The following is a 15,929-nucleotide window of genomic DNA, read 5'->3' as shown; positions in this document are numbered from 1 at the left end:
AACTGAAAAAAAAACAGACATTAAGTGGGAATTTGGGGGGGAAGTATGAAAGAAAATAAAGTATGTGTCCTGGCACTCTATTCTAAAAGACTCCTCCAATATATTTTCATTTCATGTTTATGAAATGTATGTGAATAAAATGGGACTGATTTATATGAAAAAAAAAAACATATCCAGAATAGATAAATCCAAAGACAGAAAGGAGGTTAGTGGTTGTTAGGGGCTGGAGGGAGGAAGAAATGGCGAGTAACTGTTTCATCATATGGGGTTTTATTTGGGGGTGATGAAAGTGTTTTGGTACCAGGCAGAGGTACTGATTGCACAACTTGTAAATGCACTAAACAGAACTGAATCATTAACTTTCGAATAGTTGATTTTACATTCTGTGAATTTCACTTCAACTTTTTTCCCCCACATTTTACCCCAAATTTTTAAAAAGACAAAAGACAAAATTAATAAACATAAGATTAGAAAATCCTTCCAGGTGCAGTGGCACCTGCCTGTAATCCCACGGCTTAGGGGTCTGAGGCAGGATTCCAAGTTCAAAGCCAGCCTCATCAATTTAGCAAGGCCCTAAGCAACTTAATGAGACCCTGTCTCAAATTTTTAAAAAGGGCTTGGGATGTGGTTCAGTGGTTAAGCATCCCCGGATCCAATCCCCAGCGTCAAAAAAAAAAAAAAAAAAAATAGAAGACACTGAACACTGGGCATCAGCAAGTCAGTAAAACTGACCTAGTTGATGAGTTCATCTTGCTAACTTCTCACTTTTCTTTTCCCAGCATAGGGTAGGGGGGAGTACTGGAGATTGAACCCAGGGATGCTTAACCACTGAGCTCCATCCCCAGCCCTTTTTTAAATTTAAGACAGGATCTCACTAAGTTACTGAGGACCTAGATAAATTGCTAAGATGGGCCTCGGACTTGAAATCCTCCCGTCTCAGCCTCTCAAATCTCTAGGATAAGGGTGTTTGCCACCATGTCGGACACTTCTCAATTCAAACTCCCTTATCTCCCTGAGTGTTCTCACCCTTGCATGTACATGATGGGCAACCAAAATTTTTTTTTATATAGAATATACTCACTAGTTAGCCATTAAGTGATTTGGCCTACCCAGGCCTAACTTATCAGCTCTGTCCCATTTTTAATATTTCTAGGATGACCCAGTGGTCTTAGAGAAACTAACTTTTTACAGTTTCAGTTTACCAGTGGTAGCTGCTATATAGTAAGAATGTCCATATGTAGCAGGATAAAACCTGTACCCTCTTCTCACCACTTTCACAGGGTCTCCTCTTTCCACCACCCCATTTAATAATCCTGGCCACACTGAGCCTGACTCTCAGGAGAAACTAGAACCAACAGAAAATTGCTAAAGCAACAGCTGCAGAGTAACAGGAATCTGTCAAGTCACCAAGTCTTGCCTGAATCTACCCTGCCATTTCCCTGCTATGCAGAGAAACCTCAGAAAGCCTGGGCCCAGGTCCATGTGCTGGTCGGATTCCTCATGGTGAAGTTGGGAAAGAGCCAGCCCTTGGTCTTCTCTGCTGGGGAGCCCCCTTCCTGGGCTGGCTTTACCACCTCTGCCTTTTTATTAAATAAGATGCAATTTCCTGGTGCCTGGGGTCCATTGGAACCTGCAGGTCATTTAGATGAGGAAGGGGCTTAGTGTGAAGCCACAGTCACTGTGGGAGTAGTAAGTGCTATGAGCAAGGTACATGCATAGTCGTTATCCAAATACAGATGTTAGCCTTTGGGGAACAAGGACCCAGACCTACCACATCTTCCCATTTTGCAGGATATGCTGAAAATCAAGAACTTTACGTGACATTTCCAAATGCAAAAGGTTGATTTAAAAATGATATGTGGGCCAAGGATGTAGCTCAGTGGTGAAGTGTGGGCTTAGCAGGTGAAAAGCTGTGCACTTGACCTCCAACACAAAGGAAGATAGGGAGTGAGGGAAAATCATGAAAATTTACAAAGTGTGTGTCAGTTGCAATGGGTGCTTGCTTTCCAAACTTTGTCTCAAGCATTGCTCTCCTGTGGAGAAAAGAAAAATAAAACTGATGGGGTTTTCATAAGTTTCCACAGGTAAGCTAAGTTACAGATATATCCTTAAGCTCCATGAAGCTTTCCATTTGCCTACAAAATCTGGTTTCTGGAAGACACTTTTCTAGCAGAGTGGGTCATAGGCAGCTCTCCCTACATCTGATAGCACTGTGGTCTATACAGCCAGAGGCCACACAGCACAGTTTGTTGGATCCAGTCCATTTCTCCATGGACTCTGGTGGTGGGTTAAACAACACTGTCCTTTCTGGCTGCCCCAGCAACCTGGGATAATTTCTTTATGCTTTAGTCTTCTCATCTATAACATGGGGAGATCAAGAGGATCCCACCCCCATAATGTTGTTGAAAGACTGACATAAAATATACAAGTATTAAGGATGGGGTTGTGGCTCAATAGTAGAGAGCTTGCCTCACATGTGTGAGGCACTGGGTTTGATTCTCAGCACTGCGTATAAATAAATGAATAAATAAAGGTCCATCAACAACTAAAAAGATTAAAAATACACACACACACACACACACACACTCACTCACTCACAAGGAACTTGGAACAGCAGCTTACATAGAGCAAGTATCAGCTTTATTTTTACCCAGGATATCCCAGCCTGCCAAAGGCCAACCTGTAAGGCCTCCAGCCAGGAGCCAAAAGCCTACTTGTGACACCAACCTATTGCTTCCAGCCAGGTACACAGGGCCATAATCAGGCAAGTCCTAGACTCACTCTTGACCCACACAAGCTTCAGGCGGATCCATGTTCCTAGGGTGAAATAAAGAGAGAGCCGCACTCCTGGTCCATGGAGAACTCCCTAACTCCGTCTCCTCAGATGAACTGTGAAGTGCAGAAGCTGGTGAATGACGAGAGAGCTACAAAGTAGAAACCAGATTTAGTCAGTCCTCAGATCCCTGGCCCCCTTTCTTCCTAGAACGTGGAATGCCAAGCCATTATCATAAGGGCTCAGCTACCCTAGGGGCCAAGTCATGCTTGAACCTCACCAAAGCAATGTAGTCAGAAAGGCCTGCTGTGGGTCCATCTCTCCAAATCAGTGTGCTCTTTTTGGTGGTGGTTATTCTCATTAGTTGTACGTGACAGTAGAGTGCATTTTGATATATTATACACAAATGGAGCACAACTTCTCATTCCTCTGGTTGTACAAGGTGCAGAGTCATCCACTAGAGTAATTATATAGTATATAGGGTAATATGTCTGTCTCTACTATCCTTCCCATCCCCACTGCCCCACCCCCCCCCTACACAAACCAAAGTTCCTTCATTCCTCCCTACCACTCGCCCCACTATGGATCAGCATCCACTTATCAGAGAAAACATTCGGCTTTTGGTTTTGGGGGATTGGCCTATTTCACTTAGCATGACATTCTTTAACTCCATCCATTTACCTGCAAATGCCATGATTTCATTCTTCTTTAAGGCTGAATAATATTCCACTGTGTAATATTGTAATAATATTCCACTTTATCCATTCATCTTGAAGGGCATCTAGTTTGATTACACAGTTTAGCTATCGTGACTTAAGCTCCTATAAACATTGATGTGGCTGCGTCACTGTAGTATGTTGATTTTAAGTCCTTTGGTATAAACCGAGGAGTGGGACAGCTGGGTCAAATGGTGGTTCTATTCCAAGTTTTCTGGGGTACCTACATACTGCTTTCCATAGCGGTTGCACCAATTTGCAGTCCCACCAGCAGTGTATGAGTGTACTTTTTTTCCCCCATATCCTCGCCAACACTTATTATTGCTTGTATTCTTGATATTTGCCATTCTGACTGGAGTGATTTGCATTTATCTAATTGTTACAGAAATTCAAAAAGATGATGAACATTTTTTGTGTGTGTTTGTTGATCGATTGTATTTCTTATTCTGTGAAATGTCTGCTCAGTTCCTTGGCCCCTTATTGATTATTTTTGTTGTTGTTGTTGTTGTTTGTTTGTTTGTTTTTTTTTTGTTTTGTTTTGCTGTTAGGTTTTCTGAGTTCTTTATATATCCTGGAAATCAGTGCTCTATCTGAGGTGCATGTGGTAAAGAGTTTCTCCCGATCTGTGGGCTCTCTCATCTTGTTATTGCATATCAGTGCTCTATCTTGAACTAGGTTATCAAGGAACTCCAGCTGAGCACCCACAGACACCATAGCAGTATTCTAGCACTGAGAATTGTAAAGAAATAAAGCTCCCTGGCTCTGCAGAAGCTTTTCATTTCCAGAGATGGCAAATATTTATTAGACTCTCGCTTTGTGCCAGGTACGGATCCAGGCACCAGGGAAAGAGCAATAAACAAAATAGATTAAGGCCCTGATTTCTGGCACACATGATGTTGAAAGATGGAGAGAGGTGGATAATTAACAAATGGCTAAGTAAATTAAATAGTGTGTCGGGTGGTTGTAAGTAACAGAGAGAAAATAAAATCAAGAAAAGGAGTGTATGAAGGGAGGGTGTGTGATATGGTATAGTCAGAAAGGGACAGGGTACTGCTGGCATGGATGCTGGCTTGAGACCCAATCAGCCCACTTTGGAGCCTCCCTGATGGCTGGGGAAAGGAGTAAAGAGCCTTCAGCAGAGGTTGGGGTAGCTCGTTAAACCAGGGAGCAGAATAGAAGACAAGAAAGAGCCTCAGGGATCTGCAGCCTGTGAGGGCCACGTGTTCCCTTGAGTCGAAGCCGGTTCATGAGCCACAGACCTCGGCTAGCAGAAAGTTGGTGGCCAGGCAAGAAGAAAATGTGGAACTGGAGTTGAGCAAATGCCAGCCTGGGCACCCCAGGAACCAGCACAAAGTTAGGTGCCCCTCCCTTTGAATAGCCACCCGAAGACCTTTAAGCGCACTGGGCCTCCCTCCCATTACACTAGGATCACCTTAGGGAATGACCTTATTTGAGAACTGACTACTTATCTAGAGGGTCTGTATCACTGATCAAACTGGATTATGCTTTGCTCAGGCTACATCACTCATTTTCTCGTGCTGCCCAGGAGCTGAGAGCTTGGAGGAAATCAGATCAACTATACATGAAGAAATTACATTTTCTCTGCCTAGGATGAAGCAAGAGGGAGGGAGAAAGTGAAGACAGTAGCTACAGAAACTCAAAATTTTGAGTTTTTCTGAAAACATAGACGTGACCTAGAAGAGAAAAAATCTGATGACCTAGGAGAAAGGGATTTGATAGTAATACCCTCGAGGAGGGCAATGGAGTGCTTCAGGTGCTGAGCTGACTCCAGCTACCAGTGCCACCAACTTATTCACTTGCCCAGAGGGGAGGACGGTGGGGGTGTGGTAGTGGGAGACAGGGTATAGAAGCTTTTTTTTTCACTTTGCTTTAATTTTCTTTCAGAGAAACAGTGCATGATCTCCACTCAGGCGTTAGAATGTGTGTGTGTGGGGGGGGTAGGGTTTAGGGAGACAGGAGAATATATCAGCAGAGTCTGAAGGGCAGGAAATTGAATGAGGTAGGGTAAGTATTCTGATGGCAGAAAAAGCTAAGCACGCTGCTAGAGGCTGTGCATTTGCAAAGAAACAACTCTGCAGCCAAGTGGAAATATGCATGGGCCAGGCTGCCCTGCCAGCTCTGCTCTGGTGGAGTAGACAGGTATGACAATGGAGCAAAGAGCAAAACCACTGAGGATGAGTCTTTGGGATGACTGTCGCCACTCATGGCGTTTAGGTTGTAAGAAAGTGAGGTTATCAGGCATGTGAGGAACAAGGAAAAGGCAGGAGGAGCAACGGATAAGAGGATCCTGTGGAGTGAAGGATTTCAGGACCAGAGGCAGGAAGGAATGTGAGCAAAAAGAGAGCAGACGGAGGTCAGAAGTGGAGATGGAAGAGGGCTCTCAGGTCCTGGTAATGGTAAGATGTAAGGTATGCTCACAAAAGCAGCTGGCAGAGATGGGGTGCCAGATAGGATCACTAATAGAAAGGGGGTCAATGAACCCCAAGATCAGGCACATGTGAGTGGGTGTGTATTTTATCAGATGCAGTGCTTGAGAGAGAAGATGAGGTACCCAATCCTCGGGCAATGAGGATGAGTGATGGGTAGGGGCTGCACAGGGTGGAATGTGATGAATTCAGACTCAAATCTACTTTTTAGGACAGCTGGAAATAACAAGGGCAAGGGAAGTGACAGTTACCTTCCACGAAGTTTCTGCATGTGAGAGAGAACTTGCAAGGGAAGCATGTTCCTAAGATGAAGCCAGGTTTCAGATCCAAAAAAAAGAGAAGGGAACTTGGGAGAAAAGGTTGAAAGTTTTTAACAAGATGCGTTTAAAAAAAAAAAAAAGCTAGACAGGCATTCATCCACATAAAGGAGCTGGCGGAAGCTCCAGAGCAGTGGTGTTGGGGTTGTGGCTCAGGGGTAGAGCACACGCCTAGAACATAGGAGGCCCTGGGTTTGATCCTCCACACCACATAAAGATCAATAAATAAAATAAAGGTATTGTGTCCAACTACAATTAAAAAATAAATATTAAAAAAAAAGTTCCAGAGCAGTATAGGAAGCTTGGGTGAGGATAGAGGGAGTGGGAGACAGATTTCCGGGCTGGGGCTGGGCGGTGTGGCAGGTCCTCAGGCTTGCAGGCTCAGGTGTTAGGCTAGACATTCTCCAAATCCCAGACCCAACTCTTTGCCTGTTTGATCTCGAGGGAAACCCTATTTGTCCACCAGGAAGCAGCTCCTCAGGGGCATGAGGATTAAACTGAAAGCACAGGGCCAGACACAACCTAGGCACGCAGTGGGCGTCAGCTATTGTCATTTTGATCACGGTGAGCTGACTCAAACATCAGTTTTCATCCATTTCCTGAATTTCTGTTGTTCCGGGTGTTGGCTGTTTTTTGAAATTTATAAAACACTCTGTACATAAAAACTATGCCTCACATGTGACAGTATTCAAGCATACATTTCAACATTTAGGTATCATTCTTTTTTTAAAATATTTTTTTAGTTGTAGATGAACATAATATCTTATTTATTTTTATATGGTGCTGAGGATCGAACTCAGTGCTTCACACGTGCAAGGCAGGCGCTCTGCCACTGAGCTATAGCCCCAGCCCTTAAGTCTCATTCTTTATTATGAGCAACCCTGCCCCTGTTTAGAAATTCCAGGGATCCTTGGAATTATTTAGTAAGCTCCTTCCACCACCATTTGGAATTCAGAATAGTGGCCTTGACGAGGACAAGACTGGGCCAAGATCACACAGAAACTCAATCCTGGTAGCTAGGACTAGTGGCTCTGACTTCTAGTCTTGACTGCTCTTCTGTTTGGGGTGTAGCTTCCTAGTGGTCATGGGGGCGGGGCATTCTCCTTCCAGACAGAAGCAGAGATCCCCCAGAAAGCCCCCTGTGTTCTTGACTTACAAAAAGTGCTCGCAGCGCGCAGGGGCCAATACCAACCTCTCGGAGGTTAAGGAATCGCTTACCGGGAGTGGGTAGGGCTCCCGCCCTGCGGCCGCCGCGAGTTCCAATTGGCGCAAGGGAAGCGCCTCGGTTTACCCAGGGGCTGGGAGGGCGCGGGGAGCGGTACCCCGGCGGGCGAGGGCCGGGGGCGGAGACTGCGCGCCGCTGGCTCCCGAGCGCCGGGCAGCGAACCCTCAGAGCCGCCTTCCCGCGCCAGGAGCGGCGGGGCTCGGCGGTACCCGCAGGGGTTCCACGGGGCTCGCAGCGTCGCTGCGCTCCGCCGTCGGACCGGGCGCGCCCTGCGGAAGGCAGGGAGAAGAAGCGCTCCCCACGGGGGCCACGCACGGGCCTCCTGCGCCACCCGGGCTGAGCGGCCGCGCGGTGCTGCCATGGGTAGCCCCTGGAACGGCAGCGACGGCCCCGAGGGCGCGCGGGAGCCTCCTTGGGCCTCGCTGCCGCCGTGCGACGAGCGCCGCTGCTCCACCTTCCCCCTGAGGACGCTGGTGCCGGTGACCGTCGTGTGCCTGGGCCTGTTCGCCGTCGGGGTGAGCGGGAACGTGGTGACCGTGCTGCTGATCGGGCGCTACCGGGACATGCGGACCACCACCAACTTGTACCTGGGCAGCATGGCCGTGTCCGACCTGCTCATCCTTCTCGGGCTCCCCTTCGACCTGTACCGCCTCTGGCGCTCACGGCCCTGGGTGTTCGGGTCGCTGCTCTGCCGCCTGTCCCTGTACCTGGGCGAGGGCTGCACCTACGCCACTCTGCTGCACATGACAGCCCTCAGCGTCGAGCGCTACCTGGCCATCTGCCGTCCGCTGCGTGCCCGCGTCCTCATCACCCGGCGCCGCGTCCGCGCGCTCATCGGTGCTCTCTGGGCGGTGGCCCTGCTCTCCGCAGGGCCCTTCTTTTTTCTGGTGGACGTCGAGCAGGACCCCAGCATCTACCCGATCGTGGACCTTAACGGCACTGAGCAACACACCTTCTTGTCCAGCGTGCCGCCGCCCCTCTGGCCCTCGCGGGCGCCACTGTCGTCCCCGCCCTCCGGACCTGAGGCTGCAGCGGCCGCGGCGCTGTTCAGCCGCGAGTGCAGGCCAAGCCGCGCACGGTTGGGTACATTGCGGGTCATGCTGTGGGTTACCACTGCCTACTTCTTCCTGCCCTTCCTGTGCCTCAGTGTCCTCTACGGGCTCATCGGGCGAGAGCTGTGGAAGAACCGAGATCCGCTGCAAGGTCCTGCTGCCTTGGGGCGGGAGAGGAGCCACCGGCAGACAGTCCGCGTCCTGCGTAAGTCCTGCCACCTCTCTTCCAAACTCGCCAGTCCTTGGTCAGCACCGCAAGTGGGAACAGGCAAACTGCTTGCCCTCTACCTCCAGAGAAAACCATCTCTAGTCCCCCAGGGTTTGAGGAACCCAGGGCTCGGATCTAGCAAACAGTAATGACTTCCCAATGCTGCTGAGATCCAGGATGGGTGGCTGGCCCGCCTCTGTTAGAAACCGCAGCTGTGGATTAATCACAGTACCCTTTGAGAACACGGGTAGATTGCATTAAACTAAAATTTCATTTAGTGTTAAGTTATCCCAAAGACTGAGGTGAACCATGCCCATATCAAAAAGTCAAGGATGCATAGACCTGTTGCAGATTTTTTTCCCCCAAGATAATGTGCTTCTTAAGCGGGTTTGTAAAAGGAAGGCTGCCAAAACAGCTTGTTGGGAGCAATTGTTTTTTCTGGCTTATGCCCAGTCTTGATAACACATGCATGAGTTTTAAAGCAAATATAGATGCAGTTAAATACCTGGTTGGTTTTTGTCCTTGCATACATATTTGCTAGGTGAAACTTTTATCTAATTTATTTTGTTGCTATGCTACTGCAGGTGGATTTTTTTATTTTTATTTTTTTGCGGGGCGGGGGGTGGGTATTTCATTTTTTAATGCTTTTGCTAATGTGTCTGTGTCTTGTTTTGCAGTGATGGTGGTTTTGGCATTTGTAGTTTGCTGGTTGCCTTTCCACGTAGGCAGAATCATTTACATAAACACCGAAGATTCCCGGATGATGTACTTTTCTCAGTACTTCAACATTGTCGCCCTGCAACTATTCTATCTGAGTGCATCCATCAACCCAATCCTCTACAACCTCATTTCCAAGAAGTACAGAGCAGCCGCCCGTAAACTGCTGCTTGCAAAACGGTCCAAACCAAGAGGTTTCTGCAGAAGCAAGGACACTGGGGGGGGCCCTGGGGGAGACACTGGAGTCACAGTTGGCTACACAGAGACCAGTGCTAACACAAAGACAATGGCCTAACCAGCACAGCTGAGCCAATTACAAGACTTTGGAGACAACAGGTCTGTAGAGAAATAAAGACAGAAAGTGGGGTATGAATGCTGTTTAAGAATGAGAGTTGTTGAAATTTTGCAAGCTGGTTAGAAATTGTTGGCATGATTTTTTTAAAAACCAAAGTATAAAATGTTTCTGTACCAGTTATTACAGTTTCCCTTTCATGTATCTGTATTCACTTTAGCATCATGAAATCCCACATCTATAGTGTGTCTGGAAGAGGTTTTCTAAGTCTTCATTCATTCTACTCTGGGAATAAGATCAATCATTTTATAGTTAAGTGATAGAGCAATGCTGCCTAAAAATTGTCACCTCTGAGATCAGGGGTGTATTTTGTTCAGTTTGGGATATAAATATACATATACAAGGAAACAGGATGATGAGTTTGGATCCAAGAATTATTTAATACCTATATATAGTATATTTAATACCTATATATGGCCATATAGACCATATATGGCTTTGTGAAAAACTTTTAGAAGTAAGAATTTCAGGTAGACTCCAATGTTCAGGAGTCCCACCTCTCAACAGACTGGGAGCAAATAAACTTTTGGCTAAATGTGCTTTTTGAGACCTGCTATGAATAAAACCAGTGCAACCCACTTTTCCCTGGAACTGCCTATGGGGTTGTACTAATGCCACTAGCCTTGAAGTAGCAAAGTTGGGCACAGAGACAAGAGGACAGAGAGCTTGGCCTTCTGAGATGACTACTGATGAGCTTTGAAAAGAACTTTAATCTACCTTCCTTTGTCTCAGCCTATATGGATGAGAATTGTCATCATCCCTGTTTTACTAGTGACAGAACTGACTCTCAGATTTCCCAGACAGGAACTAGGAAGGCTTGAGTCTGAATCCAGACTTTGAAATACTCACCCACCCTCAATGAGATTGTAATTGTTGAAAAACATACAGGTTGCTTTGTGAAAGAGAATGCATTGGACATTCTAATGAACAATTCTGAAACTTTGTTTTGTTTTTTACAGTTTAAAACATAAATGTTCCCAGCAGCTCTGGAGGCTGAGGCAGGAGGATCACAAGTTCAAAGTTAGCTTCAGCAATTTAGCGAGGCCCTAAGCAACTCAACGAGACCCTATCTCTAAATAAAATATTAAAAAGGAACTCATGTAGCTCAGTGGTTAAGTGCCCCTGGGTTCAATTCCCAGTACCTAAATAAATGTGTTTTCAGAAGGCTGCTGCTGTATCACACAGACAAGGCCTCATCAGCCTCAGTCTGTATAAATGGCGCCCCTGTAAGTGAGCAAAGCCTGACTTGCTCAATTGTACTTGGGTTCCTTTTGGGGTTGATAAAGTTCATCCCTAAATTACAGTAGATGGTTGATACTTATTACGAATTTTTATTGAGATGTTCATGAACCTTCAAATCCACAAATATCAAAAGAGTGTCAAATGCTGTAAAATAGAACTTCATCAGTTATAGTGACAAACAGAAGTAAGGTCTCAGAATGGGATTCAGAAGCTGGAGAGTTAGCTCAGTTTACTCGCTAACTTGGGGACTTTGCTTCACAGCTCACAGTTTGGGCAGCCTCCATTTCTAAATTGCTTCAGGTCCCACAAATCGTTATGGTCTGTTTTGAATAGTTACAACTACAAATGATGAATACATAAACAACCAGGGTCTTCTTGACCGGCTGACAAAGTTCTGTTGCTTTTTCGTTTTATTAGCCAAACCCAAGCTCAGCATCCTGACTCCCTGGTCTGTCCTCAGTGTGTGCAGGAGTGAAGCCTCTTCCCTGCCTTTGATCCCAGCTAGTGAGGAAGAAACCCTCCACCAACACTCCCCAAGTGACAGTATGACCTAATGAGTCAAAGACTGAGAAGCTGTTGTTTCACTCAGGATTTCCTTCATTTATTTTATTTTTATTTTTTAATTGTAAACGGATGGACAATATCTTTTTATGTATTTATTTTTATGTGGTGCTGAGGATGGAACCCAGCGCCTCATACGTCTGAGGCAAGTGCTCAACCACTGACCTACAGCCCCAGCCCTCCTTCACTTATTTTATCACAGAACCAACTCCCCACCTTCCTTTCCAGGAACACCTGCTGAAACCTCACAGAATGAGGCACAGTACTGGGGGACCAGGCTTGGATTTGGGGATCTCATGGCAGAGAGCCAGCCTGTGCTGCTACCACTGTCCGCGTGATAGCCCTGAGTCGGGATGAGCTGGAGCTCTCTGCTCACAGGAATCCCTCTCTGGAGCAGTCAAAAGCTGACTTCTCCCCAGGAGAGATCACAATGAAGAACCTTACAAATAACCAAAAATATTGTAGATACAGAAGCAAAGACTTTTCCTTTGAGCTTTCTTGTTCAAATTCTAGAAAGCAGGGATTTATATCACATTCTTCTAAGACCTAAGTATGTTCCCAGGTATGGGTATGGGGAGGGTCACCGTTACCTGCACTGCACAGTTCCTGTCCAGGAGAACTGGAAGCCTATCTTTCCTGCAGGGTCCCTGTCTGATCTTAGCCTGTTCATGAAATTTGAAATCATTTGTAATGGTCACTTTTTCTGCAAAACAACAGAGTGAATAAGAACAGAATAGAAATATCAATGCATCACATGTTGGTTGGTTTCTTTCCTGGTTCACAAAATAAAACATATCTTTACTGTAAGTCACGGTCAAAAATTTGTTTGAAAAGTTGTTTTGAGATCTAAAATTGTTCTCCACGCTGGAAGAGGGTCTGTTCTTGCACTGACAACTGTCAATAAAAGGAAGGTATTGAGAAGACCCAGAGTGGTCAAGTCAAGGGTCACTGGAGAGGACAATGAAGCTGTGGATTACTGTCCTGGTCCTCCCTCTCCTCCCTGGGCATGTCATGGCAGCTGTGCCCTGACTACTCCCTCCACCCTGACTGAGGTCTGTGCTGGCATTCCAGCAACTTATCTGAGCCCCTTTCCCTTCTATAGGCCAAACCATTTTTGTTAGGAGAACTGTCAACCCTTGTGGGAGAGTTTGTTATTTCATTCATTCGCAGGGCAAATATTTACCAAGCAACTGCTAAGTGCCAGATGTGTAGGACAAAATACTCTAGAAAAATTAGTCCTTGCCATGGTATCAAAATCAATCAACTTTTTAATGGCATTTTTTTTGTTTGAAATGTGTCATTGTGTCACCTAGACTAAACACAGATTCAGCTTACAGGTTAATAAAAGCACTTACATCAGATGGAAGCAGAATATCAGGTTGCTCCTCTTTCACATAGAAGACATTTGCACTTCTGCAGGAAATGTTCTCAGAGCTATTGTACAACACCTCCTCGCATCCAAGGGACCCCTGTGCCAGGTTCACAAGAAGCCACAGAAGCCATGTGTCAATGGTGTTTGAAAGTTTGAACATGCCCTCTCCTGACCCTTTCTACTCATGTCATAACATTTGCCAGTGTATGGAAGTGTTTTGTATTTAAGTGTTAGTGGTTGCACAAGTGTAGAGGTTTAAAAGGGCTTTACTTAAACACAGATGCTGTGCAGTTTTTTAATTGGGAATGCACTTTCTAAAGATCCCAAACTCTATACACTACAGAGCCCCCCGCTCAGCCCTGAGCAATCTTCAAAACCCAACATTTCCTTTCCCAAGAGCACAAGAATATTTGTGCTCATTGAGCCAGCCCTATGGGAATGCTGTGTGGGCAACTACTCACCCGTCCCTCATCCTGTGTAAGTTACAGAGGAGGTGAGAAAACAAGGCTCTTCTCATCACCTCCTTAGAAAAACAATTCACTTTTATTTTTCTGTGCTGAAGATCAAACCCAGAATCTTGCACACACTAGGCAAGCATCTACCACTGAGCCACAATCCCAGCCCATGACACATACTTTTAAAAGAAGATCAGACACCTAGCTGAGTGCTATAATCCCAGCCACTCAGGAGGCTGAGGCCAGAGGATAGCAAGTTGGAGGACAACCTGAGAAATTTAGCAAGACCTTGTTTCAAATAAAATTTTATAAGGGCTAAGGATGTAGCTCAGTGATAGAGCACTTGCCTAGCATGTGTGAGGCTCTGGGTTTGATAGAGATAGGTAGATGATAGGTAGGTAGATAGATGATAGATAGATAGATTAGGCATCTATGTGAAAAGAGCTGAAACTCATCAGCTAGATCAGAAGAACTGAGCATGGGCAGTCAGGGTGATGGTCTATGGTCCTTCTTACCCACTTAACAGGTTTCCTTGCAGGTGACTGTTTCCACTGGTAATGATCCCCAAAGACAAAGGCCAGGTGTTCTTTTCCAGTCTGCCTCTCTTGTTGAGGTGAATAATTTGCACGGAACTCAACTGCTAGTGAGGGAACGAGGTCTTCACCTCAGTGGATGAATAGAGTAAATGAACAGATAACTGCGGCCTTTGTTCTGAGCCATCGGACAGCACAAATAAAAGGGTAAGACAGGAGTGACCCAGCACACAGGAGGAGCCAGAACTGCTGCGTGGTACCAAGGAAAGGTCTCCAGAGAGGAGGAGAGGAAGGAGAATGCACTGATTAAATGGGAGCAGCAGGTGACGGGAGGCTGGGGCCGGGAGACCAGTTTGGACTAGCCACTTGCCCACAACCATGGTCTAGGACACTTGTGGGGTGGAGCAAAGCTGGATTTTCACTTTTACAGCTTCAGCACCTCCCAAAGCCCTTTCCCCATCCTTATGCAGCCCAAGATGTTCCAGTGACTCCCACCTGAACCTCTGTACCACCTACAAGCCCCCTCCCCATCTAAGGCCCAGCTAGGCCCTTCAAGGAAAGGACCATGGTTTTGCATTTCCTTTCTTTCAGCTCTACAGTGTGTATGCAAGTCTAAAATGTTCTATGAATTTCTACTACTTGTCGTGATAAGAGAAATAAATAAGATTTTAAAATTTTTCAAAAGCTAATACATGTAGGCTGGGGTTGTGGCTTGGTGGTAGAGCACTTGCCTACCATGTGTGAGGCACTGGGTTCAATTCTCAGCACCACATATAAATAAATAAAAATAAAGATCATTGACAATTTTAAAAATATTTTAGGGGCTGGGACCGTAGGTCAGTGGCAGAGCACTTGCCTAGAATGTGTGAGGCACTTGGTGCTATCCTTAGCACCACATAAAAATGAAACAAATAAAATAAAGACAAGCTGTCCATCTATAACTACAAAAAAAATTAAATATTTTTAAAAGTGAATACATGCAAAATTCAAAGTTGTAACAAGTCTTTTAAAAGTTTCAGAGGCTGGGGATGTGGCTCTGTGGTAGAGCACTTGTCTATAAAATGATGAGGACTTGGATTCAATCTTGGGGAGAAAAAGAAAAGAAAAAAAAAATCACTGTAACAGTTATGCCCACTCATAACTGGAACATAAATAGGACTAACCCTGATCTTTCTTCTTACTGTCTTCTTCCACAAATAGTTCATTACTTTGTTTTTATAGTGACTCTCAGTGCCAGCCCCTCTCAGGCTTTTTATTCCCCACCCTCTTTCACTAGATCAGCAGTTCTCAAACTTCAGTTCACCTCAGAATCACCTGGAAGACTTGTTAAAGCTCAGACTTCAGGGCTTCTCCCAGAATTTCCAATGTAGTAGGTCTGGAGTGAGACCAAGAATTTGCATTTCTATCAAGTTCCCTTCTAGGTGATGCTGATTCTGATGGTCTGAGAGCCTCTAGGATAGATTCTTGCTGCAGAACATGGAGTCCACAGTCGGATGAGGCATTAGCATCTTCTGGGAGCTTGTTAATATGCAGATTTTCAAATTTGTACTTCTGTCCAGTTTGTAGATGCTGTGGTATGGCTAAATTGCCCCAGGCTTGCCTTGAACTTGCCATCTTCCTGATTCAGCTTCCGCAGTCGCTAGGATTACATGTATTATTAGGTATGTGCCATCACATTCAACTTGGGACATGCTTTGAGAACCACCCATTGAGGTGTTAGGAGGAGGTGACTCCAACAAGGAGAACACTTACAGAGATAAAAGGAAAGGCTTAGGGACACACTCTAATGATCCCAGGCTGGCTACAGAAGTTGCTAAGCAGGCAGAAGAAGCAGAGAATGAAAAGGAATGTATGGAATGCAATCCAAACAGAGTCTCAAGCAGGTTTGGGGGCCATCTGGTATTTGATTCCAGATCAGCAATGACCAAGAACACAAAGAGAACAAAGTAAGGTTTCTAG

The 15,929-nt window shown here is 45.7% G+C and overlaps 1 protein-coding gene across 1 annotated transcript; it reads left to right on the top strand.

The window, feature by feature from the left end:
* The first annotated feature begins 7,837 nt into the window (after positions 1-7,837).
* Mlnr (motilin receptor) lies at positions 7,838-10,656 on the top strand. The gene is made up of 2 exons (XM_046453998.2): positions 7,838-8,735; positions 9,416-10,656. The coding sequence occupies exons 1-2, from the start codon at positions 7,838-7,840 to the stop codon at positions 9,748-9,750; spliced, it is 1,233 nt and encodes a 410-aa protein (XP_046309954.1). The 3' UTR covers positions 9,751-10,656.
* Positions 10,657-15,929: the final 5,273 nt, after the last annotated feature.

The sequence above is a fragment of the Marmota monax genome, unplaced genomic scaffold, assembly GCF_021218885.2.
Source record: "Marmota monax isolate L192 unplaced genomic scaffold, Marmota_monax_Labrador192_F-V1.1 WCK01_AAM20220418_F8-fsc00011, whole genome shotgun sequence".
In the NCBI taxonomy this organism is placed as follows: Eukaryota; Metazoa; Chordata; class Mammalia; order Rodentia; family Sciuridae; genus Marmota; species Marmota monax.
This window is presented reverse-complemented; position numbering and strand designations above follow the sequence as displayed.

Bases quoted from the DNA above. Each gene is read 5' to 3' on its own strand.
- Mlnr (XM_046453998.2), top strand. From the start codon at position 7,838: ATGGGTAGCCCCTGGAACGGCAGCGACGGCCCCGAGGGCGCGCGGGAG. The intron at 8,736-9,415 runs GTAAGTCCTGCC...CTTGTTTTGCAG, and splicing joins GCAGACAGTCCGCGTCCTGC to TGATGGTGGTTTTGGCATTT.